We start from the raw sequence: 25,135 nt of genomic DNA, 5'->3' as shown, positions 1-25,135 counted from the left end.
TCAGTGAATATAATGATGTTATCTCTATTAACAATCATGATGAATTTTGCACAGTATAAACTAGACATTTAGGGGGAATATAATGTAAACAAAAGTAGTCAATGTAATATTCTCTAAAATATGTGTCCTGAAAGTGGTGCTATGGCTGATAAAGGGCTTTCACTGAAATAATATATCTTAGAGTTTATACATTTTTTGTAAGTCCCAAGCCCCAGCAGGGCATTTAAGATTGAGTAAACTGATGGCAGACAATTTTAGATAGATTTCCTCCACTCATTCTGCACTCTTGACCTCAGAACCAAGAGGATTGTCTGTTATTAACTGTGATGTTAGATTGGTATTTTTTAAGTGAATTTTATAAATCTCGGGAAATTTCTGTTATGGTTCCTTGAAGCTGATTGATTTTTTACTCAGCCTAAAGTTACTAATATTTATTAACCATTTTCCCATTCTTGTTTTGACCACCCAACATATAGTACAACCCTTTACACAGAGCCCAACTTCAATGTAAATGAGTTCTGGTGGCCATGGTGGAGAGGTATAAAAATATGTCAACTTGGCTTCCGAATGTTCTTGAAGTTATGTGTATTTTAAATGGGAAACCAGCCACTTTGAGGTACATTTTCTTTTTTAAAAAGGACACTGTTTTCATGTTATAGTGTCTATTATCTGCATTGGGACAAAGGAATGATTGGCATTTCAAAGAAATATAAATCAAACTAAGGAAAACAGGAAGTTACAGCCTGAAGCAATTGAAGAAAATGTAAATGATCATGCCTTGTTGCTTCAATTCTTTTAGAGGAAGCACTGTAGAAAGGTTCATTGTCATTGTACTCATCAAACACTCCCCAGCGGAGATGGGCCCATTCATGGACAAGTAGTCTACCTGTGGGAAAATATTTCGAATATATGATCATAATTCAAGTGACAAAATTTGCCCTTTAAATATTTTAAGCAATGGTTTTTTTAAATAAAAAATAATTATACTTAAGTTTTAAATAACTGTCAATATTTATATTTTTGTTTGTAAAAAAGCATATAACATTATATTGAATTATAATATGGTATATAGTATATTATCTTTTTATTCTACAACGTTAAATCAATGAAACATTTTTTTGTGTATGTATGTATATGCTATGGACAGAATAGACTAGGCTTTAGGTTTTGGTTAATGGGGGTGGGAAACAAAATGTCTTACATATTACAATGGTTTTTTGGTTCTACAAAGTTCACTCCTACTAACAACATAAACAGATATGTAAACTTTGCAGTACTAAAATTTCATGAGGGCACAATTAAATGTTTAAAAATGTCTACAAATGTTCCTTAGGGATTTGATAATGAAAAAATAAAGATTGAAAACACAGCTATAGATTATATATAATGGGGCTAACTAAATGAAGTGATTATTTTATTATATGAAATTAAGTATTATTAATTATTTTTTCAACACTATACTATAAAAATAAATATAAAATGAGTAAGATGTATTCCTTTACTAGAATAGACTTAGAAGGAGTCAGAATAAAAATTTTTTTCTAATAATTTTAGGGTAAATGGAAGAATAAAGGTACACCCATAGCTTGAAATACAGAAAAAATAAAACAAAAACAACAACAACAAGTAGACTTTTTGCTTTATCAATATTAGGAAAAACTTCAAAGGAAATAGAAATGGAGAAGGAGAAGATGGAAATATAGTCTGTTCTGCTGCCATGTGTTTCTCTAACTCAAATGAACTCATGAAATCTGAAAATTACAGCAAAATGTCAGTATTATGCAAAAGTCATTTTTTCTTCTTTAAGTCTTTGCTACTCAAAATGTGTTCCTTAACCCACCACTATCAGCATCATGGGGAAGCTAACAAGAAATGCAGAATCTTGGATCTACTCTAGATCTATTGAATCAGAATCTGATCCCTAAGTTATTCTCCTACATATTAAACTTTAAAAGCACTTGTGTAAGATTTTCTAAGCAACTGGAGTTAGATTAGTGATTTTGGAATTATGTATAACCTTCAGTATAGGAGGGAAAAATCTCTCATATCACTTAAATTCCTCAGATCATAGAAATTTGGTGAATTTTAAGAAAACATAAAATTGCCTGCACCTGTGGCTTCCTTTTTACAGTGGTCTACTCTTACACTTGCTTTCTTCACAGCTCATGGCAGGTTGCCCTGCCTCCCAAGCCCACCTTAATTTGTTAAGAAAGTAGAGTTCAGATCTCACCACACACACACTCACACACACACACATACACACACACACACTTGTAACTATGTGAGGAGATGTTATCTACTTAGCTTGACTATAGTAATAATTTCACCATTCAATATGTATATGTATAGCAAATCAACATGTTGTGTACCTTAAATGTATACAATTTTTATTGCAAAAAAAGTAGCACCTCTAACTTAGAATTTCATTCATATCTATATCATTGTCTCAGTTCCTACTAGCCCTATTCTCATTTCTAATAGCATTTCACTCTATGTGTGTGCTTGCATCTGTACTTTTAATATCTACTATGATAGCAGCTTCCAGCCAAACTGAGCTATGGCCAAGATTGTTTAAATGTTCTTTCCAGGTACCTATTGTTATTGTTGTTATTATATTTATTACAAATTGCATATATTTTGAGGACTATCTTCTTAACCTTGTTGTTCAATAGCCATGTTGTTTTTAGAACATTGTTTTTCAGCATGTGAGATTTTCACAAACACATGTATCACATTATAGGAAAAGCTCCTGTCTAAGAGCAAGGGGGAAAGCTACCAGTTACAGAATAGGACTGAGGTGGGGATATGATAAAAGAGCAACAGCTCAAGTGGGGATGTTAGCTTTAAAATTAGATAAAATTCTTCTTGTCTAATATAGGTGCAGGTAGACATGAATTTGGAAGTAGAGAAAAAGGTAGGGGTTCTATTTCTCAATCAAGGCACCTGTTGATTGATGGGATTGAAAAAAGTGGCTAGAGATCTTGAGAAAAATGGTACAAGTTTTAGAACAGCTTCTTAGGAATGAGAAAGAGAGTTGAGAAGATGGAAGTACAACATTGTTGAGTAGCTGTGAGGGCTTCACTAAGTTTGAAAAAAGTATTTTTTTAATGACACAAATTAGCTTTGTAACTTTCACAATCTTGAAAACATTAACAGGAGCAAAAGGAAACTAGCTGGAAATTTAGTAGAGAGGATTTGACAAATTGAATGAAACATAAGGATAAGAGTGGTGAGGGAATTGAGCTATCTACACTTCGCTGGACCTGCCATGTAAAGAAAAAAAATTATAGTTAGAAGGGAGCAAAGGTTAGAGGTGCCAAGGAGAACAAGCATGACTGGACTAAAGTATGGGGAGAGTTAAGATTCAGATGGCATGAGATTATGGAGCTTTCAAGACTGGTTGGGAAATAGGTCATGAGAACCAGGGTTGAGTGTTTGACAGAAACAAGGGCCTTACTGAATGCTCATTGAAGGGACAATGGAAGAGAGGTGATCTTGTGGTATGTGGGTTCAGGAATGTTTTCCTGTGTAGTGACATGTGAAATGATGTGCTTTAAGTTCATTTGAACCAATGACCTTAACTTTTAGACTGAACTAGATGAAATTGCCATTTTTATAGATAAAAATGATCACTAACAGACAAGTACATCTAGTTCAACCAAATAGGTTGAATAATAATATCAGCAACTACAGCCCCTAAGTGTTTTCTCTTGGCCAGGAACTATAATCTTGTCTCTTTTCAGCTTTTCACACATCTGCCTTCCATTAAGGTGGCATGTGATTGATTAATGTCCAGCTGTGGAGAACTGGAATATTAAGATTTGAAAAGTATGCTTAAGAAAAATATTTATTATTTTTGCCATGTGTTCAAATTTCTGTAGACACTCTACTGAGAATTATTGTATGGAATATCTAATTTAATATTCACAACAATTCTATACAGTAGTAGCTCCTTTATTCACCATTTTACAGGAAACAAGCACTTGTCCAAGGTCACATAGAGCTGATAAATAGGGGAGTCAGGATTTGAACCTATAGACTCTGACTCTAGGGTTTGTACATTTAACTTGGGTACACATCTGCTTATTGGAATAATTGCAAAATATATGTTAACCTAATTCTTACCTGCTGGTCCATATTCATTTTGTTTTTTTCCAAGTACAAAGTCAGGGGTGAAATGAATGTATTTTCCTTTTTCTCCACAGGGTTCGAATTGCTTGGTGTATGGTTCATCTCTATCTGGTAGGGTAGGTGGTGCAACTAAAACATCAGTCTGAGAATGTTTAAAAAGATTTTTAAAACATCAGAAATAGAAATGACAACATTTAGTCAGAAAAACTCTAAATCAATTTGGAGTTCAGTGGAGGAGCACCAGAAAATATAATATTTTAAGAGACTTTTTTTGATTCTTACATGTGTGTAGCTTTCGTGTTTTGGTCTCTTGTATTGAGGCTTTTCCTTCCAAGTATCAGGAATTAATATTGATACATTTTTGAAAAAAAATCTTCTTTCTGTGGCTTCAAATAGGTAAGTAGAAGCTGCAGTCACCATGTCCTGTTATAAAAGAATATATGGCAGTGAACTGAATGAGCAGAGGTTCATCACAGGCGTTTCTCAGATCAAGAGTAGATAGAAAAAGCCACTGACTAGTGAGCAGAGTCTCTGCCTCAGAATTCCAAACCTGCCACCTTTCAATCCAAAATTATAGCTTAATCCTGCACATTTAAAGGTTTTGAGTATAATTCTGCATCGAAAGGCAAATGTTTCTATTTGGTGTTAAGAGAAATTGCATACTATGATAGACTTTAGGTCATCTACTTGGTTCCAATGCTGGCATTAGCACTTTCCGGGTGATAGATTTTGGCCCACTTATATAATGCTCTGAAGCTTAGTTTCCTTATCTCACAAATGGACTATTACTGCCTATCTTTAAGGTTGGCATAAGCATGAAACAAGTGCTTTACACATAGTCATAAAACTGATTGATTTCATTACTGTTTATAAATCTAGTAGAGAATAGCCTTATTTGATGCAAGTTTAGAACACTGTGTAGGCATGAGTCATAGGAAAGGTTTTTCATTACATCCATTCCCCTAATAGAAGCAGCTGGGTTGAATTGGAGCCTGGGGGTTGGGTGATGGAAAAATTTATAGGTAGACCTTTTTGATCATAGACATAACTTGTTCCTCTGTTATCGAGGTGAAAATAATATCATCCCAAATTGTTCAGTATTCTGAACCTCAAAATGCAATGATTAATAAGAGAAATAGTCCCACTCTAGAGCTTACTATATAGTGGGGGGAAATAGATGATGAATAAAAGGGATTTTTGGTAATTTAATATACATGATCAATCCCACTGAATAATTAAGAAATCCTGGGTGCTAGATGATGATGTCAACCTCTTCATCTTGCTGGCAATATCCCAGTCTATATTGATGTTTTCTTCAAGGCAGGATCGTGTCCTCTGTGATACTCCTGACCTAGCATAAGCCCAGGATAGCACGGTCCTTCTTCAGGAATTCCAGGGCTCTATTTTCTTTTCTGTTGAAGACAGGCCAGGGTGCTGACTCATATGTATTGAAAAGAACAGCAAACTGATTGGGTCCAGAGCCGTGAGTTCAGGAAGGCCCAGAGGACTAGCTGGCAGTCAGGAAAAGAATTTTGAAGAGCTCCAATGGTAGGTTGGAGGTTACCTCATCACTGACCGAAAGCAGATGAAAGAATTCTCTACCTGTTCCTTAAGGAAACCCACCCTCCTCCTTGTGTTTTGGGATATTTAGGTCTCAATGGATTGTTACCTTCTGCTTGAAGTGATGGTTCTCTCTGTGCCTATGAGATAAAAATGTAAATGGTGGTCTAACTCACCAGGAAGAAAAGGGAAAGGACTGAAATAAAACAAGAGTGAAAGAGGAAATGTTACAACTGATACCACAAAAATACAATGGATAATAGAGACAATTAAATGCCAACAACTTGGACAACCTAGAAGAAATGGAAACAATTCCTAGAAATATACAACATACAAAGACTGAATCATGAAGAAAAAGAAAATCTGAACAGACTAATTAGTAGTAAGGAGATTGAATCAGTAATCACTCCCCTGCCCAGAAGTCCAAGACCAGACAGCTTTATTGGCAAATTATATTAAACATTCAAAAAAGAATTGGAGGAAGGAACACTTTTTTAATGAGGCCAGCATTAAGATAAGCATGACACAAGAAAAGAAAATTACAGGCTAATATCACTAATGAACATAGATATAACAATTCTCAATAAACTATTAGCAAACTGAGTTCAACTATACATTAAAATGATCATACACTATGATCAATTAGGATTTATTCCAGGGATGCAAGAATGGTCTGACATTTGCAAATCAAATAACATGATACACCTGATTAACAAAATAAAGGATAAGAATCATATAATCATATCAATAGATGCAGATAAAGCATTTGACAAAATTCAACACCCATTTGTGATAAAACTCCCCACAAAGTGAATATAGAAGGAATGTGCCTCAAAATACTAAAGGCCATGTATGACAAGTCCACAGCTAACATCAGACTCAATGGTGAAAAAAATAAAAGCTTTCCCTCTAAGGTCAGGAACAAGACAAGGATGCCCACTCTTGCCACAGTATTGGAAGTCCTAGCCAGAGCAGTTAGGCCAGAAAAAGAAATAAAAGACATTAAAATCAGAAAGGCAGATGTAAAACTATCAGTATTTGGAGATGGCATGAAATTATATATGAAAGCCCTAAAGAATACACACACAAAAAAAAACAACAAACCCACAACACACAAAAAACCTGTTGGAACTCATAAATGGGTTCAGTAAAGTTATAGGATACAAGATCAATATAAAGTATATGTTTCATTTATATACACCAATAACAAGCTATCAGAAAGAGAAATTAAGATAATCCCATTTATAGTAGCATCAAAAAGAATAAAATGCCTAGGAATAATTTTAACCAAGGAGGTGAAATTTCTGTACACTTAAAACTATAAGACATTGATGAAAGAAATTGAAGATGGTAGAAATAAATGGAAAGCTATTCCTTGCTCATGGATTAGAAGAATCAATAGTGTTAAAATGTTCATACTAGCCAATACAATATACAGATTCAATTAAATCCCTATGAAAAATGCCAATTGTATTTTGCACAAAAATAGAACAACTAATCCTAAAATTTTTGTGAAACCACAAAAGATCCTGAATAGCCAAAGCGATTTGAAAGAACAAAGCTGGAATCATCACACTTCCTAATTTCAAACTATACTACACTAGAGGCTCAGGACATGAAATTTGTGCATGGGGGGGGGGTTGTGTCCCTCCCTTAGCCTGCACCCTCTCCAAACTGGCAGTCGGACATCCCTCTCACAATCCGTGACCGCTGGCTCCTAACCGCTTGCCTGCCTGCCTGCCTGATTGCCCCTAACGACCTCTGCCTGCCTGATTGCCCCTAACCACCTCTGCCTGCCTGCCTGATTGCCCCTAACTGCTCCCCTGCTGGCCTGATCACTCCTAACTGCACCCCTGCTGGCCTGATCACCCCTAACTGCTTCCCTGCCTGTCCAATCGCCACTAACCACCTCTGCCTGATTGCCCCTAACTGCTCCCCTGCCTGCCTGATTGCCCCCAAACATCTCTGCCTGCATGCCTGATCACCCCTAACTGCTCCCCTGCTGGCCTGATAATCCCTAACTGCGCCCCTGCTGGCCTCATAACCCCTAACTGCTCCCCTGACTGCCTGATTGCCCCCACCCACATCTGTTTGCCTGCCTGATTGCCCCTAACTGCTCCCCTGCTGACCTGATCACCCCCAACTGCTCCCTGCTGGCCTGATCACTCCTAACTGCTCCCCTGACAGCCTGATCACCCCTAACTGCTTTCCTGCTGGCCTGATCACTCCTAACTTCTCCCCTGCTGGCGTGATCACCCCTAATCACCTCTGCCTCGGCCCCCACACCCGGGACCCAGGCTACCCTCCCTCTGGCAGGCTGCAGGCACCTGGCACCTAGGCCAGCTTTGCCCGGGCTGGCCGTAGGCGCCCAAAACCATGGGCAGCTTTGCCCAGGCTGGCTGCAGGGGCCCAGGACCGCTGGTGGCTTCATTTGGGACCAGCTTTGCAGGAAGGACATCTGGAGGGTCGTCCAGAAGATGTCTGGTCTAATTAGCATATTATCCTTTTATTAGTATAGATAGCAGTAGTAATAAAAATGTATGGCATTGGCATAAAAGCAGACACATAGTTCAATGGAAAAGAATCAGAAGTCCAGAAATAAACCCACACATATATTATCAATTAATTTGTAACCAAGGAGCCAAGAATATACACTTGGGCAAGGACCATCTCTTCAATAATTGGTGGCCCACCAGGAGTGGCTCAATTGGTTAAGCATTGTTCTGTGCACCAAAAGGTTACTGGTTTGTTCAATCCCAGGTCAGGGGTCAGGGCATGTACAGAAGGGAACTGATCGATATTTCTCACATTGATCTCTCTCTCTCTCTCTCTCTCTCTCTCTCTCTCTCTCTCTGTCTCTCTCTCTCTCTCTCTCTCTCTCTAAAAATGTCCTTGGGTAAAGATTTAAAAAGTACCTTTTTTTAAAATTAAAAAATGGTGTTGGGAAAACTGGGCATACCCACTTGAAAGAATGATACTGAACCACTATCTTACACTATATACAAAAACTAACTCAAAATGCATTAAAGATCCGAAACTATAAAACTCCTAGAAGAAAACATAAGCTCACTGACATTGGTTTTGGCAATGATTTTTTAAAAATTTTACATAAAAAGCAAAGATAATAGCAAAAAAACAAACCCAAACAAAGAAACAAAAAGCAAACTAATTGAAAAATAGGCAGAGGAACTGAAAATACAATTTTCCAAAGAATACAAACAAATGGCCACCTGGTACATAAACAAGTTGATCAACATCACTATCGTCATGGAAATACAAAGCAGGACCACAAAGAGGCATTACTTCACCCCTATAAGAATGACTGTCATAAAAAAGATATGAAATAGTAAGTGTTGGCAAGGATGTGGAGAAAAGGGAACCCTTGTGCACTGTTGGTTGGAATGTAAGTTGGTGCAGCCACTATGAAAAGCAGTATGGAGGTTCCTGAAAAAAATTAAGAATAGAACTAACATTTGATACAGAAATTCCACTACTGGTTATTTATTAGAAGTAAAATAAAAACACTAATTTGCAAAGATATATGTACCCCCATATTCATTGCAGCATTATTTACAGTGGCTAAGACATGGAAGCAACCTAAGTGTCCATATAGATAAATGGATAAAGAAGATGTGGTATATATAAACAGTGGAATATTATTAAGCCACAAAAAAAGAAATCCTGTCATTTCTAACAACATGGATGGACCTCTAGGGCATTATGCCTAAAATAAATCAGAAAAAGGACAAATATGGTACAATATCACTTATATGTGGAATAAAAAAAAAGAAAAAAACAACAACATCAAAAACTGAGCTCATAGGTACAGAGAATAAATTGGTAGTTTTCAGATGCTTTTGGGTGGGAGAGGTGGCTCAATGGGTGAAGGGGATCAAAAGTTATAAACTTGTAGTTATTAATAAGTCATGGTAATAAAATGCATAGCTTGGTGACTATCTATATATATAAAAGGCTAAGCAACCATTGACCATCTGACTGGCCGGTAGGCATGACATGCAATGATCACCAGGGGGCAGATGCTCAACACGAGCTGCTGAGCTGCTCATGACTCTGCAGCAGTGGTTCTCTGGTGACACACCTCAGAACTAGAGAGGAGGGTGATCCCTGCAGGCCAGGCCAAGGGATCCCACCTGCCGGAGGGACCCCACTCATCCGCAGATGCCCTTTGAGCACTGCCCCAGGTGTGGCCAGCCAGGGAGGGACCACAGGAGGTTGGCTCCAGGTTGTGTCTGGCCCATCTCGCCCGGTCCCACCCTACTGGCCACCTTCTAATTAATTTCTTTTCAATGTGCACTAATCTGTGCACCAGGCCTCTAGTAGTTAATAAGACTGTATTATATATTAGAAGTCACTAAAATAGCAAACCAAAAGTTTTTAGTAAAAAAATTTTGTAACTATGTTATAATGATGGATGTTAACTAGACTTATTTTGGTGATTGTTTTGTAACATATACAAATATAAAATCACTAGTAGCCCGTTTGCACGAAGATTCGTGCAATAGACCTTCATTCACCTGGCTGCCTGCACCAGTTTTCTGCTGGCACCGGGGACCCAGGCCTTGGCTGTGGCCACCACCTTCTGCCTTCTTTCAGGGTCGGGGCTTGGCCCCGGGCGGTGGCCTTGGGCTCGGCTGCACCCAGCGTCCCTGCTACTGATCGCAGGAGCCGACCCCAGTGGTTTCCTGCGATCGGCGCAGGCTCCCCGCTGGTGCCCAAGGCCGGGAAAGCTCTGCCACACCCAAACGTCCCTGCAACGGTTTCCTGGTGGGTGTGGTTGGTGGGCGTGGCTTGGGCGTAGCGAAGGTGCGGTCAATTTGCATATTTGTCTATTATAAGGTAAGATTATATTGTACACATGAAATAATATAATATGTCAATTATATCTCAAAAAATTTAAAAAGGTATATATGGTGGTCTGAATGATAGTAACAACTGGAAATGTAGGTTTATTAACATACAGTTGTGTGGGCTGTGCATTGTATAATACCAAAGGATTTTATTTACTTGGAGTCTGCATGGTCCTTTGGACAGTCTTGAATAGTGGTATGTTCTCAGGTCATGGAGGTATTTCAGAGACCCTATATCAGATGACTGTGATCTCCTGGAGCATAGTAGGGTGGCCAAAAATTGTTCCTGCAAGCTTTTCAAGCAGAATTCCTATAATATTCATTATAAATTGTTTATCAGAATTCCTCTAGTATTCTAGTTGTATTAAGGAAGATTAAGATATCAGTTTTTCAAAAAATAAGTACTCTCAAACTAAAAAGACATAAATGCAAGAATAATGAAAGTTGACAATTGACATCTCATGTCATAAATAACAAATTGATTCACGATAAATTTTATCATGATCAGATATTATTCCAGGAATAATGTTATGTTCACATGTTGGTTCACTGGTTACATAAAAAGAGTGATTTTTGTCATCTTACACAAACCAGAACCCAAATTCCAGTTTGTAAGTAAGTCTTCAAAACCTATGTACTGGATCTCTTCTCTAATTGTGCTACCTAGGAAACCCTTGAAAAATCATTTAATTTCTCCAAATCCAGTTTTCTCTTTTGTAAAATGTGGATGATAGTGTTTTACATGCTTTTCTGATATTTTAAATGCAAGGACTTTGTAGAGGACTGAATGAATGTTAGGAAACATTGTGTAATCTAGGAATGTCTGCTAATAATTGAATTTTTTATCTATGCTTTCAGTAGAGGACCATTTTAGCAAAATTTTTTTTTGCCCCTACAAAAAAGTCTTCCAAATACTGGTTTCTGAGGTTCAAAGTATTTGAAACTGATCTACTGTCCCTGGACATGAAGAAGCCATCATTTAGAATTAGCTGCATTAACTGCTATTCAAGCTTGTGTCATTGATTTTTCTATCTCTCTCCCCCTCTCCCTTCCTCTCTGAAATTAATATATAAACTAGAGGTCTGATGCACGAAGATTCATGCAAGAATGGGCCTTCCTTCCCCTGGATGCTGGCACCACCTTTGCTCTGGCAGGAGCCGCCTTTCTGCCTTCCCACGCTGCCCAGAGGCCCGGAGCTGCTGGGGCAGTGTGGAATGCCAGCATCCTGCCCCACCCCACTCCTGGCCACCTGGTGCCTGTGTATGCAAATGAACCTGACATCTTTGTTGGGTTAATTTGCATACTCAGTCCTGATTGGCTAGTAGGCGTAATGAAGGTATGGTCAATTTGCTTCTTTCTCTTTTATTAGTGTAGATTAAAGAGTTTATACAGAATGAGTGATAAATGGCACCTACAGAATCACCTGCTCACAATTCAGGTCATGCCTATCAGCTTTTGCTGGATAACAGTACCCATGCAAAAGGCTAAAACAGTGAGCATAAGGACACAGTAGTGGAGGAATTAAATATAAGGAATTAGTAGATGTTGATGTCAGGGACAGGGGAAATCTATATGGCTATAACACAAATCTCTTTATTACAAGGAATGTTACAGTTGAAAGAATCTTTAGGAATACAGTTCTTGGTTCAGTTCTGTTGTCTTTCTCTTCACTGTTCACACTACTTAATGAACTCATTGGTTCTCCTGGTTTTAAATCTCACCTACACACTGATGACTCCCAATTTTTATCTGCACCCAGATTTTCTTCCTGAACTCTGATTCCTATCTCCATCTACCAGGTTTTCTAATAAGCATCTCAGTTCAAAATATCCCAAACTAACTCCTGATATCTCAGCTGCCAGATGATCACTGAAGTCTTCTCTTTCCCTGTTGATGATAATCCCATCTTTCCAAGTGTATAGGCCAAAACCCTTGGAGTCTTCTTTGACTCCTGTCTTTCCTTCCTACTTTCCCCTGCTCCACATACATCTAAATCATCAGCAAATTTGTCTATGACACCATCAGAATACGTTCAGAATCACATCACATCACATCACATCACATCACATCACATCACATCACATCACATCACATCACAGAATCAAGATCTCTACCAGAATATCCTTGTTCCTAATCACCATCACTTCTCCCCTACAACAGCTTCCTACCTGATGTCCCTCTACACCTCCATGCTATGCAGAGCTTATACAGGATTAGTGACAAGTGGAAGCTTTCTACCGAGTTTCCTCAACACTACAGTCAGTGTGATTTTAGAATATGTATGAGAGAGCACACCTCTCCTCTGCTCAGAATCCTTCCATGGATTCCTGTCCCACACAGAGTAAAAGCTCAAGTTTTTCCATGGGTCTGGGCCCTGCTACCTCTCCAACTTCAGCTCTCCCACCCTTCCTCCTGCTCATTTACAGTTGTTTCCTTGCTCCAAATAAGCATGCTATCACCTCCATGCTGCTGCTCCCTCTATTCCCTACCCAAGATTTCCAATGGGCTCCCTCCCCCACTCATCTCAGGTCTCTGCTTGGAGGTCACACCAACAGTGAGGCTTTCCATGTCTTCCCTACATTCTCCCCCTAACCCTCCCTGACCAACAGGGCCTACCTCCCTTTGCTGGTTTATTTTTATGCCATAGCAACTCACCACCAACTCTTCTGCTATCCATTTACATGTTTAATTATCTGTATCTGAAAAGAATGTACACTGCATAAGGGAAGAGGCTCTTTCATTCACTGTTGTCTTGCTATAAGCATTCAATAATTGTTTAAAGAACAGACAAGTCCAAGCCCTGGCTGGGTAGCTTGATTCGTTAGAACATTGTCAAGATACACCAATGTTGCTGATTCAATCCCCGATGAGGGCACATACAAGAATCAACCAATGAATGAATAAATAAGTGGAACAACAAATATATGAATATTTATCTCTCTTTCTCCCCACCCCTTCCTCTCTCTCTCTCTCTCTCTCAAATTAATACATTAAGAAAACAAAACAAAAACAGAACAGACAAGTCCAACTGCTCATCTACACATGAAACAGGATCAGGGAGGTCCTGTGCCTTGTCTTTGGTCTTATGTTGAGACAGTGGAGAACCCCGTGTACAGTCTCCAATTCCCACTGCCCTCACTGCACATGCTGTTTTTAAACTTTCTGGAGCATTCAGAAGTTTCCATAATATTTATTAACTACCAACTTTTTTTCCTTTTCTAGAATTCCAACAGAAGAAAACCCCATTTCTTTCTTACCTTTATTTTTTCAATCAGTATTTCATTTTCTGGCACACCAGGGTTTATAGCAATGATAATGCCTTCATAGCCATTGTTATTCAGCCGAACAAGGGAAGTATCGGACCCCTGCAGCAGGTACAGGACTAAGAGGAAGACAAAACTTCTGAATAACACCATTGCTCCTCTCCAGTTTTCCTGGCTGCAAGTGGCTTTGCTAGCCCCTTCTCTCTCTATATCTACTCCTAATCCTTATAGCCGTGGCTGATTATGGGTTGCAGACTGAACAAAGATCAGTGTTACATATGAGAGAAAATATTTGATTTTATGTAATCATTTTATTGTTACTGTAAAAGTGATAAGAAAAATAGAAGTAATCAGATTGTTTTATAAAATACATTCCACATTTTTCACTTGGGAAATATTTTCTAATTTTGCTTGATTTCCTAAATATGGACATATACTTTGTATTTTCTGTAGAGTACAATGTGAAAATTAATAAAGTTTCTTAATGAAATGAATAGAGGCAATAATGCTAATTTTTTTTTCAGTTTTACAAAGCAATTTAATTATTTTGATTATTTACCAAAATATAAATAATGGAAGAAAATGTAAGATTATTAAATGTAAATAACACCAAATTAGGTAAGATGTCTGAAATACAAGTTAAAAAACTTGAAGTACTTTGATAAATTAAAGAAGATTTGATAAAGTCAGAGCAAAATTTTAACAACTCCTGCCCACAAAATAATGAATAAAATTTGCTTTCATATAAGCATGTCAAAAAAGTCTGGTAGAATGTGGACTATAATTAAACAACAACAAAAAAAGAGCCTGGTAGTGTGCTGGTTTCTTTTAAGGCAGAATGAATAATATTAATAGCTAATATTTATTTGGTGCCAACCAGGGCAGAGATTCTCTCACTTAATCCTCACCACAACGCTCTCAGGTTAAGCCTGAATATGATCTTCATTAAGCATGGGGAACTGAGGCACACAGCGTTTCAGGAACTTGCCAAGATCAGGTAGCTCATAAATGGCAGAGTCAGGCTCTGTACCCAGCATTCCTACCCCAGAACCCATGGATTTAATTACTTCAGAATAAGGCAATTTTGTTTTATATGACATAATATAACATAATAACATATAACATAATAAGACTTTTTTAAAAAGGAGGAAGGGCGTCACTTTAGGAGTTGTGATGATGAACTAAGAATGTCTAGTCCTAAAGCAAAATTAGCCAGGACTCATTAGAAACTCAAAAGATAACTAACCAAAAAAAAAAAAAAATAGAATCATAGAAAGAAAATATCTTTAAACTAAAAATTCAAATAGGAGGATACTTTCTGTCTCAAATGGATGTTTTATTGCTGTGATAAGGAAGGGCAGAGTTCACAGCTGAATGAGTAACACTTTTTCAAGAGCCACAAAAAAATGAGCTTTGTCCTTTCCCTTGCTTAAGTTTATCAACGGGAGAAGAATCTTGTATTCCTCACAGAGAGAATGAACACAGCAAGTCAAGAAAATGGGATATTAATGTTCTGGTTTTTTTCTTTTTAACATCCCATCTCAGATTCTTTTCTTTTCCAAGAATTTAGCTGAATAACTGAATTCTCCAGGGAGGGTGAGACTTCTGATTACTACAGCAACACAGAGGTCTCTTATCATGGGACTTTTAAATCATGGGTCAGTAACATGTTAATAGAGTAATAATAGCCAGTTTTTATTTTTTATTATGAGAAGAGGATTTGGATTAGTTTTATTGAGGCAGGAATATGATCTATGATTCCATGGAAAAAATGATATTTGGAATATTTTCATTTTAAAAAATGAAAGCTTCTTTTTGAATTGCAAAGCAGTTACTCATCCTTATATAATTTTCCGAAGGCAACACTGAATTCTATTATGAGTTATTAACTAGTTTTTAAAATTTATCTTTATTGTTAAAGTATTACAGATGTCCCCCTTTCCCCTCCACTCTGTTCTCTCCCCAGGCCTTCACCCCACTATTATCTGTGTCCATGGGTTATACATATATGCATGTAAGTTCTTTGGTTGATCTCTTCCCCCCCCCCCCCCCCACACACACACACTTTCCTCTGAGGATCGTTAGTATGTTGCATGCTTTCATGTCTCTGGACCTATTTTGTTTGTCAATTTATTTTGTTCATTCGATTCCACATATAAGTAAGATCACGTGATACCTGTCTTTCTCTGACTTATTTCACTATTAACACAGAACCTGGGGTATAAATAGGTTGGGATCCATTGGGTGAGACTTCATTTCCTCCTCCTTCTCGTTTGGATCTCCCTGTCCATGGTGTGTTTAATCTATCCTAGCTTCCTTGTGCTAAGCCTCCTGTCCTGCCTTGTGGAGGTAGATCTGGAAACCAGTTTCTCTTTCCTTACTACTAGTGACTTGTATCCATCATTTGTCCACTCTCTTTTCTGTATCTCCCTCTCTAGTGCCTTCTTACTCCAATCTTTTTTCATTTTAAAAAAGAGAATCTAGTAACTTAGATATAGTGTTTCATGCAGTGAACAGTTTGGAGTACTTCACCTTACTTGACCTCTGTAATATTTGATGTTGATCATTCCCCCTTCTTTGAAACTGCCTTTTTTCTTGGTTTACACGACAGACTCCCAATCATCTTTGTAAATCTCTGGCTGTTCTTTCTCATTCTAGTTCACAATGCCTCTTTCTTTATCCCAAATTTGAGTGTTGACTCTTCTCAAGAGTTCATTTTTGGCTTCCTTCTCTTCTTTCTCTCTATGTTCCATATGGGGATCTCACCCTTAGCATGGCTTTAGTTATTCCCTGTACACTGATGATAACCAAGTACACATCCAGCCCAGACTCCTCAACAACCACCCTAGGTGAAAGAAGAAATGGAATGATATTTTCAAAGTGTTGAAAGAAAAAAAGTTAAACTTAATACTTCAGGTTAGCCTCAGACCATCTAATACACACTCTAAAAATACTCTTAAAGGAAATTCTCCAGCAAGAAGCAAAATAAATAAAAAATAAGAAGATATGAGAAGTAAGTTAGTAAAATTTATTATCTAAATAAGCAATAAATAAAACAACAAACATTTATTAATTCACAATTTAAACTAGAAAATGCCAACTTGAGGGAGGTTGGTGTTAGAATCCAGTTAGAGACAAGAGCTTGGTAAGGCATTTCTATTGGAAGAGAAGAGAATAAGGGGAATATAGGTAAGTGTTTGAATTCTATTACTATGGGAAATAAATAAATGAATAGTACATATAAGAATGGATCTTTTTTTTAAATGTTTGTTCTTTTTTATTAATATATATTTTATTGATTTTTTACAGAGAGGAAGGGAGAGGGATAGAGAGTTAGAAACATCGATGAGAGAGAAACATCGACCAGCTGCCTCCTGCATACCCGCTACTGAGGATATGCCCGCAACCAAGGTACATGCCCTTGGCCGGAATAGAACCTGTGACCTTTCAGTCCGCAGGCCGACACTCTATCCACTGAGCCAAACCGGTTTCGGCAAGAATGGATCTTAATAAGTTGAGATAATGATCAGAAGACAAAAATCATAATGTGTAATTTTTAAACCAGCAGTGTCAAATTTAATCTATTCAATGGAAGTTAGGAAAGGAGGGGACCAGAAGACACAAAAGGAAATATGTGAAATGGAAAAAGATGGAAAATAATTTCTAACAAATCATTAAACTTGTGTGAATTGGTTAAACTCTTTTGGTAAGACAGACTCTCAGCTTAGATTTTGAAAAGATGAAATAATATGCTGTCCATAGAGATACATGTAAAATGGTTATGTTATAACAATTCCTGCATTATATATGTGTAAAAGAAAATCTAACAAAGATAGGGCACTTGTAACAGTAAGTAATAAAAAAAGAAAAAAAATCAGTTGACCCTGATTTTATTTTACCTTATTATAACTTTACATAATAACTCACTAACTCAAAGACTACAATCTCTGTTTTTACAGAACTCCTTTGTTTCTATTCTGATTGTTCTCAATATATTCTGCAGCATGAAATTGTCCTGCTGTAACTTTTTTACTACCATCCCCCCACAGGGTAAAGTCCTAAATATTTTATTCAAAACCTCCCTTCATTTGTAGCTTAGGTACTTCCCCATTGCCTCCCAAAACAGCCACCTGCCCCCTACAATTCCTGCCTTAGGCAAACAGAAGGGTTCACATTTTCCAAACTGAACATTATGCCTTTGTCTATTGGTAATTTTTGACTGGAACTTACTTCTTTCTTTTCTACTTGTCCTTCAAGACTTAGATAAGGTGTAATCTCTTCCATGGTGCTTTCCCCCTTGTTCTCCTATAATTATGTATATGATATCATATCTCATCACATCACATTAAATTACTTTGTCTGTTTCCCTGACTAAACTGTATGTCACTGGAAGAGCAGGGACTATGTAGTCCCAGTCTCCAACATGATGCCTGTCATACAATAAAATACAATGACTAAAGGCATCCATATCAACAAATATCATCCAGGCACTAGACGATACTAGATTCAGACCAATAGGCAAGAAACAAAAATTTAGAAAATAGGTTCTGTGTACAACGTCTACAATGAATGTGGGTTTTCTTTCCAGTTCCAAAAAAGGGAATCAAATAAAACAAGTTATTTTTTAAAATCTTAATTGTATTGTATGAGTATTTTAAGCAGCACTCTGGTTGTACGTGACAGAAAACCAACTCAAGTTATTTACATATTTATTTACTTATTTATTGGAAGGATATTGGGCAAATCTCACATAATACTGCAAAGGTGAAGTTGGGAACTGGGGATGCTAGGGATGTGAATATGCTCATTTCTTGGCCTGTTGGCCTCATCATCTCATACCAGCTTCCCTCTTTCAGCAAGAAAAAAAATGGACAGAGACCAGTCCTGAGCCTCACAACAGATAGCTTTGCTGCCACAGAGACATTATTCATCTTCCCTACTTCGGGTTCAAAAGTCCTGGAGAAGAGCTCTGATGAGCTTGTTCTGAGTCAAGTGGCCATCCTGAGGAGTCATCTGCAGCCAAGAGAACACCTCGATCTTCCTGAGTCAGGTGCCTATCCTTGGTGAATCCACGATAGCAAGGAGGGCAGGGTCAAATAGCAAAGACCTGAGAAGTGGGGACAGTCTCAATCCTTGCCACCCAGAGTGAGGTCCTCCAGATCATGTGGGGATTGATAGAAATTAAGAACCATGGGCCCCTGGACCTACTGAACCAGAATCTGCATTTTGCTCCCCAGGTGATTTATGTACACACTCAAATTTGAGGAGCATGGGACACATTAACCAGGGACCATTGCTCTCTATTTCTTCAGAGGTTGGGAGAATTAGACCTGGTTTTAGGTTGTAGCAGAAAGAATTTCAAGGAAATATTGCAAGATCATCCTCCATGTTTAAAACATAAAATGTTTTTAAAAAGTTTTGGAATTTTCTTTTTGAGCAAATGCTGCAGAGAAATATCATTCATAATTTTTCTCTGGAATAGTTTGTCACATTTGCAAAGGAATAGGCATTTCAACTTCCTTTACTGTCCCATCATTTTTATAACAAGTTCATCTACTCTTATTTCATAGCCCAAACACCGATTACTGGCTCCTAGAAATTCTCATTTTCTAAACCAGCGACCTGTTTCCTCCTGGTTCCCCACTCTCATTGTGTTTTCCCCAGATGGTCTTTATTAAACCCTAGAGGCCCAGTGCACGAAATTCGTGCAGGGAGGGGGGTTCTCCCTCAGCCCAGCCTGTACCCTCTCCAATATGAGACCCCTCGAGGGATGTCCGACTGCCCGTTTAGGCCCGATCCCACTGGGATCGGGCCTAAATGGGCAGTCAGACATCCCTCTCACAATCCAGGACTGCTGGCTCCTTACTGCTTGCCTGCCTTCCTAATTGGCCCTAACTGCTTCAGCCTGCCAGCCTGATCACCCCCTAACCACTCCGCTGCCAGCCTGATTGATGCCTAACAGCTCCCCTGCCAGCCTGTTTTCCCCCAACTTCCCTCCTCTGCTGGCCTGGTCACTCCTAACTGCCCTCTCCTGGAGGGTTGATCACCTCCAACTGCCCTTTCTTGCAGGCCTGGTCCCTCTCAACTGCCCTCCCTTGCAGGGCTGATCCCTCACAACTGCCCTCCCTTGCAGGCCGGGTGCCTCCCAACTGCCCTCTCCTGCTGGCCATCTTGTGGTGCCCATCTTGTGTCCACATGGGGGCAGGATCTTTGACCACATGGGGGCAGCTATATTGTGTGTTGCAGTGATGATCAATCTGCATATTTTTTTTTTATTAGATAGGATAGAGGCCTGGTACAGGGGTGGGGGCCAGCTGGTTTGCCCTGAAGGGCGTCCCTGATGAGGGTGGGGTTCCCTTGGGGTGTGGGGCGGCCTGAGCGAGGGGCCTGTGGTGGTTTGCAGGCCAGCCACGCCTCCTGGTAACCCAAGCAGAGGCCCTGGTGTCTGGGATTTATTTTCCTTCTACAATTGAAACTTTGTAGCCTGGAGCGGAGCCAAGCCAAGCCTGGGGCTCCCTCCGAGGCCCGCAGCCATTGTGTTGGGATTATAATTGAAACTTTGTTGCCTTAAGCAGGTGAGCCCGACCAGGGTGTGTGGAAAGCTTTGCTTCCCCTGTTGCCGGCGGCAACCCTGGCCTGCTCTCTCAAGCTCCCTTTGTTTGAATTTGTTTACCTTCTATAATTGAAACTTTGTAGCTTGAATGGAGGCTTAGGCCTGCAATGGCTGGCAGAAAGCTTGGCTTCCTCTGTTACCTAGGGAACCTTGCTCTCTGTGGCTGTAGCCATCTTGGTTTGGGTTAATTTGCATACCTGCTCTGATTGGATGGTGGGCGTGGCTTGAGGGCGTGGCTTGTGGGTGTGTCGGAGGTGTGGTCAATTTGCATATTTGTCTATTATTAGATTAGACTAGAGGCCCAGTGCACAAAATTCGTGCACGGAGGGGGGTTGTCCCTTAGCCCAGCCTGTACCCTCTCCAATCTGGGACCCCCCAAGGGATGTCCGACTGCCCGTTTAGGCCCGATCCCTAGGATCGGGCCTAAACGGGCAGTCGGACATCCCTCTCACAATCCAGGACTGCTGGCTCCCAACTGCTTGCCTGCCTGCCTTCCTGATTGCCCCTAACCGCTTCTGCCTGCCAGCCTGATCACCCCCTAACCACTCTGCTGCCAGCCTGTTTTCCCCCAACTTCCCTCCTCTGCCGGCCTGGTTACCCCTAACTGCCCTCTCCTGCAGGGTTGATCATCTCCAACTGCCCTCCTTTGCAGGCCTGGTCCTTCTTAACTGCCATCCCTTGCAGGCCGGGTGCCTCCCAACTGCCCTCTCCTGCTGGCCATCTTGTGGTGCCCATCTTGTGTCCACATGGGGGCAGGATCTTTGACCACATGGGGGCAGCTATATTGTGTGTTGCAGTGATGATCAATCTGCATAGTACTCTTTTATTAGATTGGATAGAGGCCTGGTACAGGGGTGGGGGCCAGCTGGTTTGCCCTGAAGGGTGTCCCAGATCAGGGTGGGGTACCCTGGGGGCATGGGGCGGCCTGAGTGAGGGGCCTGTGGTGGTTTGCAGGCCGGCCACGCCCCCTCGCAATGCAAGCAGAGGCCCTGGTATCTGGAATTTATTTTCCTTCTACAATTGAAACTTTGTAGCTTGGAGCAGAGCCAAGCCTGGGGCTCCCTCCGAGGCCCGAAGCCATTTGGTTGGACATTGAACATGGTAACTTCTAAGTCAGGGTCCTGTGATGATATCAATACACTTTCTGGGATTGTTATTATTATTACATGACCTGCAATTTCACTGACTGTATCATTCTAGTAGCACAGTAATTTTAAGGAATATGGCTTCTCTGTCTATGTTGAAGCATTTTCCTTTCATTTTCTGAACACATGGCTGTACTGTTTCCAAAGCCGCAGCTATCCATTTGAATTGTAATGAAACTAGAGTAGCCAAAGGCCACCTCCATGTGGTCCAAAGATGTACTGGAGGCAGCTGAATTGTTTCTCCTTCAGGAAATAGGTCTCTGAGAGAACTAGGAACTGGTCCTACTGCAGATTACCCAGGAACCAATGATGATCAGTTTCACTGGCAACTTTATCCATCTAGATCAGATTCAGAAACTATCTGGGGGATGATTTCCTAAAGCCTGAGATGGTCCCAGGTGAAGACACCCTGGTTGGCAGATGCATTAGGCTACTAGGTGGGTTGTTCTGGGATAACCAGTCTCAGCCAATCTGGTATGCCTTGTTATTATTTGTATGTATTTATGGTAGCCTTGATTGTCTGGTATCAATCAAGGATAAATAATGTCACTGACTTTTCTAGATAAGTGAAGCATAACTCATTTAGTTTGAAAACTTAATTTCCACGCCTATATTTCTGAAGGAGAATATTTGGAGTAGGACATTTTGAAGATACCTTGGGTAATGTAATGAGACTTAAGAGTAAGTACAGGTGGCAAGAGGCTTCATGAATGCTGTCCTTTAGGCACCAGGATCATATATTCCAAATCTTTATCCAAAAGTATGAATTTTTATTGATATACACAAATATTTTCACAGAAGACAAGTGCCAGATTTAAAATTTTTTTCGTAACAATTTCAAGTAAATTTATGTGGTAATCAGTTATAGGGAAAAGGGGCGGAAAACCTCTTTTCTCTGAGGGTTTCTTAAGTTTGCCCTCTGTGGCCACGTCTATATAATGTTAGAATAAGTTTAGCTGCAAACCCAGAATCATTATTCTGTATACCAACGTTTGGGGTCTCCTCTGGAGACCAATACAATATTCTTGAAAATTAGTTAATCTCAGAGGTGTGTGGTGTCCCATGTGGCCTTAGCATGACACATCGGCCCCTGAAGGCACTGCTGAAATGTTGTCCTTATGCTGCAGACCTGTATATTCTCCTTTTCCTCATTCATTACTTTTTTCTGTCTTCCAAGTACTCATTTTTTGTTGCCATTTTGAATTTCTGACATTATCCTTCTGTGGTTCCCCCATTCATGTTTTGGCTTTTGTATTACTGAGATTGTTTCTTTTTCATATGTGAAAATCTTTGTACTGCTTATAAATAATATGTGCTTATTGTAAAAAATTGGAAGACATTACAACATTTAGAGAAGTAAATTTTAATTACCTATTAAATATACATATAATTTCTTGAATCATTAAGACCATACTGTATGTTTATTTATTTTGACATAATTTTTATTTTTCAATTACAATTTATGTGCAATATTATATTAGTTTCAGAGTTTCAGGTGTCCAACCCAGTGATTAAATGTTTATATAACTTACAAAGTGTTCCCCCCAATAAATCTAGTACCCATCTGACACTACACATAGTTATTACAATATTCTTGACTATATTCCCTCTGCTATATTTTACCTCACTATGATTATTTTGTAACTATCAATTTGAACTTCTTTTTTAAAAAATCATTTTGCTGTTTATACCACAGTCACATTCAAACTGTTCCATGACAGAGAGAACAGAGACCTGTCATGCAACGTAAAATTAAGTGAAAGCTTTCCTAAAGCTGGAGAAGTACCACAGAAACACAGGATGGCTGCAGCTCCCTCAGATAACAGCACCAGGGCATGTGGTAGGAATGGAGGGTGCTCCTACAGTAGCTGGCCTACTTGTATTGGCCTGAGACCACTGCTGGTTCCTAAGGGGAATTTCCTAATATGCTTGGTAAGCCGATCACTTGTAACCATTTATAATTGGAGTAGGGAGACACTTCTGCAGAATAAATTCTACAAGTTCCTGGACAGGTTCTCTAAATTTCATCTGCAATCAATATTGGTAAATTAGGATTCTGCAAAAGTAATCCCATTAAATGGACATCCAGGGAAATTTTACCACTAGTGAAATTAGGCCAAACAATAAATAGACCCATGAACCAAACCTACACACTGAACTAAAATGGTGTCATGTTAGGACTTCTGAAAGAACCAGGGTAGGAAAAATTATTCAAACAGAAGATCCTCATTCTTCTCTTCAGCCAGAAGATTGGCAGGCTCCATCAACCTCTCCAGCGACCCTCTGTTTCTTCAAGTCCCTCTCAGTTTTTTCCTTGAGAATCTTTTTCTTCTCCTGTATTTTTCTTTAACCTATAGAATGCTTCTTGCTCTCTCTCATCCAGCTCTGTGATGATATAAGCAAGGGAATGTTCAATCCTGGGAATGATGACATGTTCAATGGCATTTACATGACTGTTGATTATCTTAATAGCTTCATCCAAAGTAACAAAGGAAGTATGTAGCGAGGTGAATTCCACCAGTAGTTCCACTACTTTAGCAAAATTCCTCTTTAATTTAGCCAGTTGTTCCCCATCTCTGGCTAAACCAGTCAGTTCATAACTGTCAGTTCCTTCATGATAATGTTTAAATACTGGCAAAGTAACACCTGCTACACTATCTTTCTTTGCTTGAATCTTCATTTGGGCTTTATTTACATTTTGGATAACTGTGGTGCTGAAGTTCCCTGCTGTGAATGTGGCCTCAGGAAATGAAAAGGCAGCTTCTCTCATCACTTCACCCATCAACATTTTAGTCTCTATGATCTCCTTTAGGATCTGTCGAAATTGAAGAGTTAAGGCATCAGATTTTTTCTTCAGGAGGTTTCGACCTGCCTGTGCTCCTTTTAATCGAGCCTTCATGATGGTCTGTGCCATTTGCGAGGGGAAGATTTCAATTTGGTCTTTGCCTGCATTCTGATGATGACTTGTTCGGCTCCAGTTCCTGGCCTGGCAGTCGTGGTTGCCACAGACCCAGCCACAGTGTCTTCCTCTACAGGAGTCAGCTGTTTGTGTCACTTGACCCCTCGTGTTGCTAGGAGGCGACTGGGATTTGCATTCTTCCTCAATTTCTACTTCTTAATCTCTTCACCTTTTTCACCCATCCCACCAAGCCCCCTCCCATCTAACAACCATCAAAATGTTCTCTGTATCTATGTGGTCCACTTGTTCATTTATTTTATTTTTTTTTAGGTCCCACGTATAAGTGAAATAATATGTTATTTGTCTTTCTCTATCTGATTTATTTCACTCAGCACAGTACCTCTAAGTTCATCAATGTTGCAGATGATAAGATTTCATTTTTTTAATGACTTCTGTGTCTTAGCTATCCTATATAATAAAAGCCTAATATGCAAATTGTCCCCTCAACCGGGAGTTCGACCAGGGGGCGGGGCCGGCTGGCCAACTGCAGGAAGGGAGGCCCTGGCCAGCAGCAGGCAGCTACCCGGGGAAGAGAGGTTCCGGCTGGCAGTGGCAGGCAGCCAGGGGAAGGGAGGCCCGGGCTGGCAGCCGGCAGC

General features: G+C 39.5%; 2 protein-coding genes across 2 annotated transcripts in view; both read right to left on the bottom strand.

Annotated features, from left to right (window-relative positions):
* The window catches only part of LOC129150246 (calcium-activated chloride channel regulator 4-like), a 50,996-nt gene extending 37,021 nt beyond the window's left edge, over positions 1–13,975 (bottom strand). The window contains exons 1-4 of the mRNA XM_054720976.1: positions 13,817–13,975; positions 4,414–4,554; positions 4,126–4,273; positions 778–886 (exon numbers count right to left, since the gene is read on the bottom strand). Of these exons, the coding sequence (XP_054576951.1) occupies positions 778–886; positions 4,126–4,273; positions 4,414–4,554; positions 13,817–13,975 (557 nt within the window). The remainder of the gene's footprint in view (positions 1–777; positions 887–4,125; positions 4,274–4,413; positions 4,555–13,816) is intronic.
* A 9,907-nt stretch (positions 13,976–23,882) lies between these two features.
* On the bottom strand, positions 23,883–24,503 carry LOC129150274 (V-type proton ATPase subunit D-like). The gene has a single exon (XM_054721173.1). The coding sequence runs from the start codon at positions 24,492–24,494 to the stop codon at positions 23,883–23,885; it is 612 nt and encodes a 203-aa protein (XP_054577148.1). The 5' UTR covers positions 24,495–24,503.
* Between the last annotated feature and the right edge of the window lie 632 nt (positions 24,504–25,135).

The sequence above is a fragment of the Eptesicus fuscus genome, chromosome 9, assembly GCF_027574615.1.
Source record: "Eptesicus fuscus isolate TK198812 chromosome 9, DD_ASM_mEF_20220401, whole genome shotgun sequence".
Taxonomy (NCBI): domain Eukaryota; kingdom Metazoa; phylum Chordata; class Mammalia; order Chiroptera; family Vespertilionidae; genus Eptesicus; species Eptesicus fuscus.
This window is presented reverse-complemented; position numbering and strand designations above follow the sequence as displayed.

What these genes read in the sequence shown, in the direction of transcription:
- LOC129150274 (XM_054721173.1), bottom strand. Translation starts at nt 24,494, where the DNA reads ATGGCACAGACCATCATGAAGGCTCGATTAAAAGGAGCACAGGCAGGT.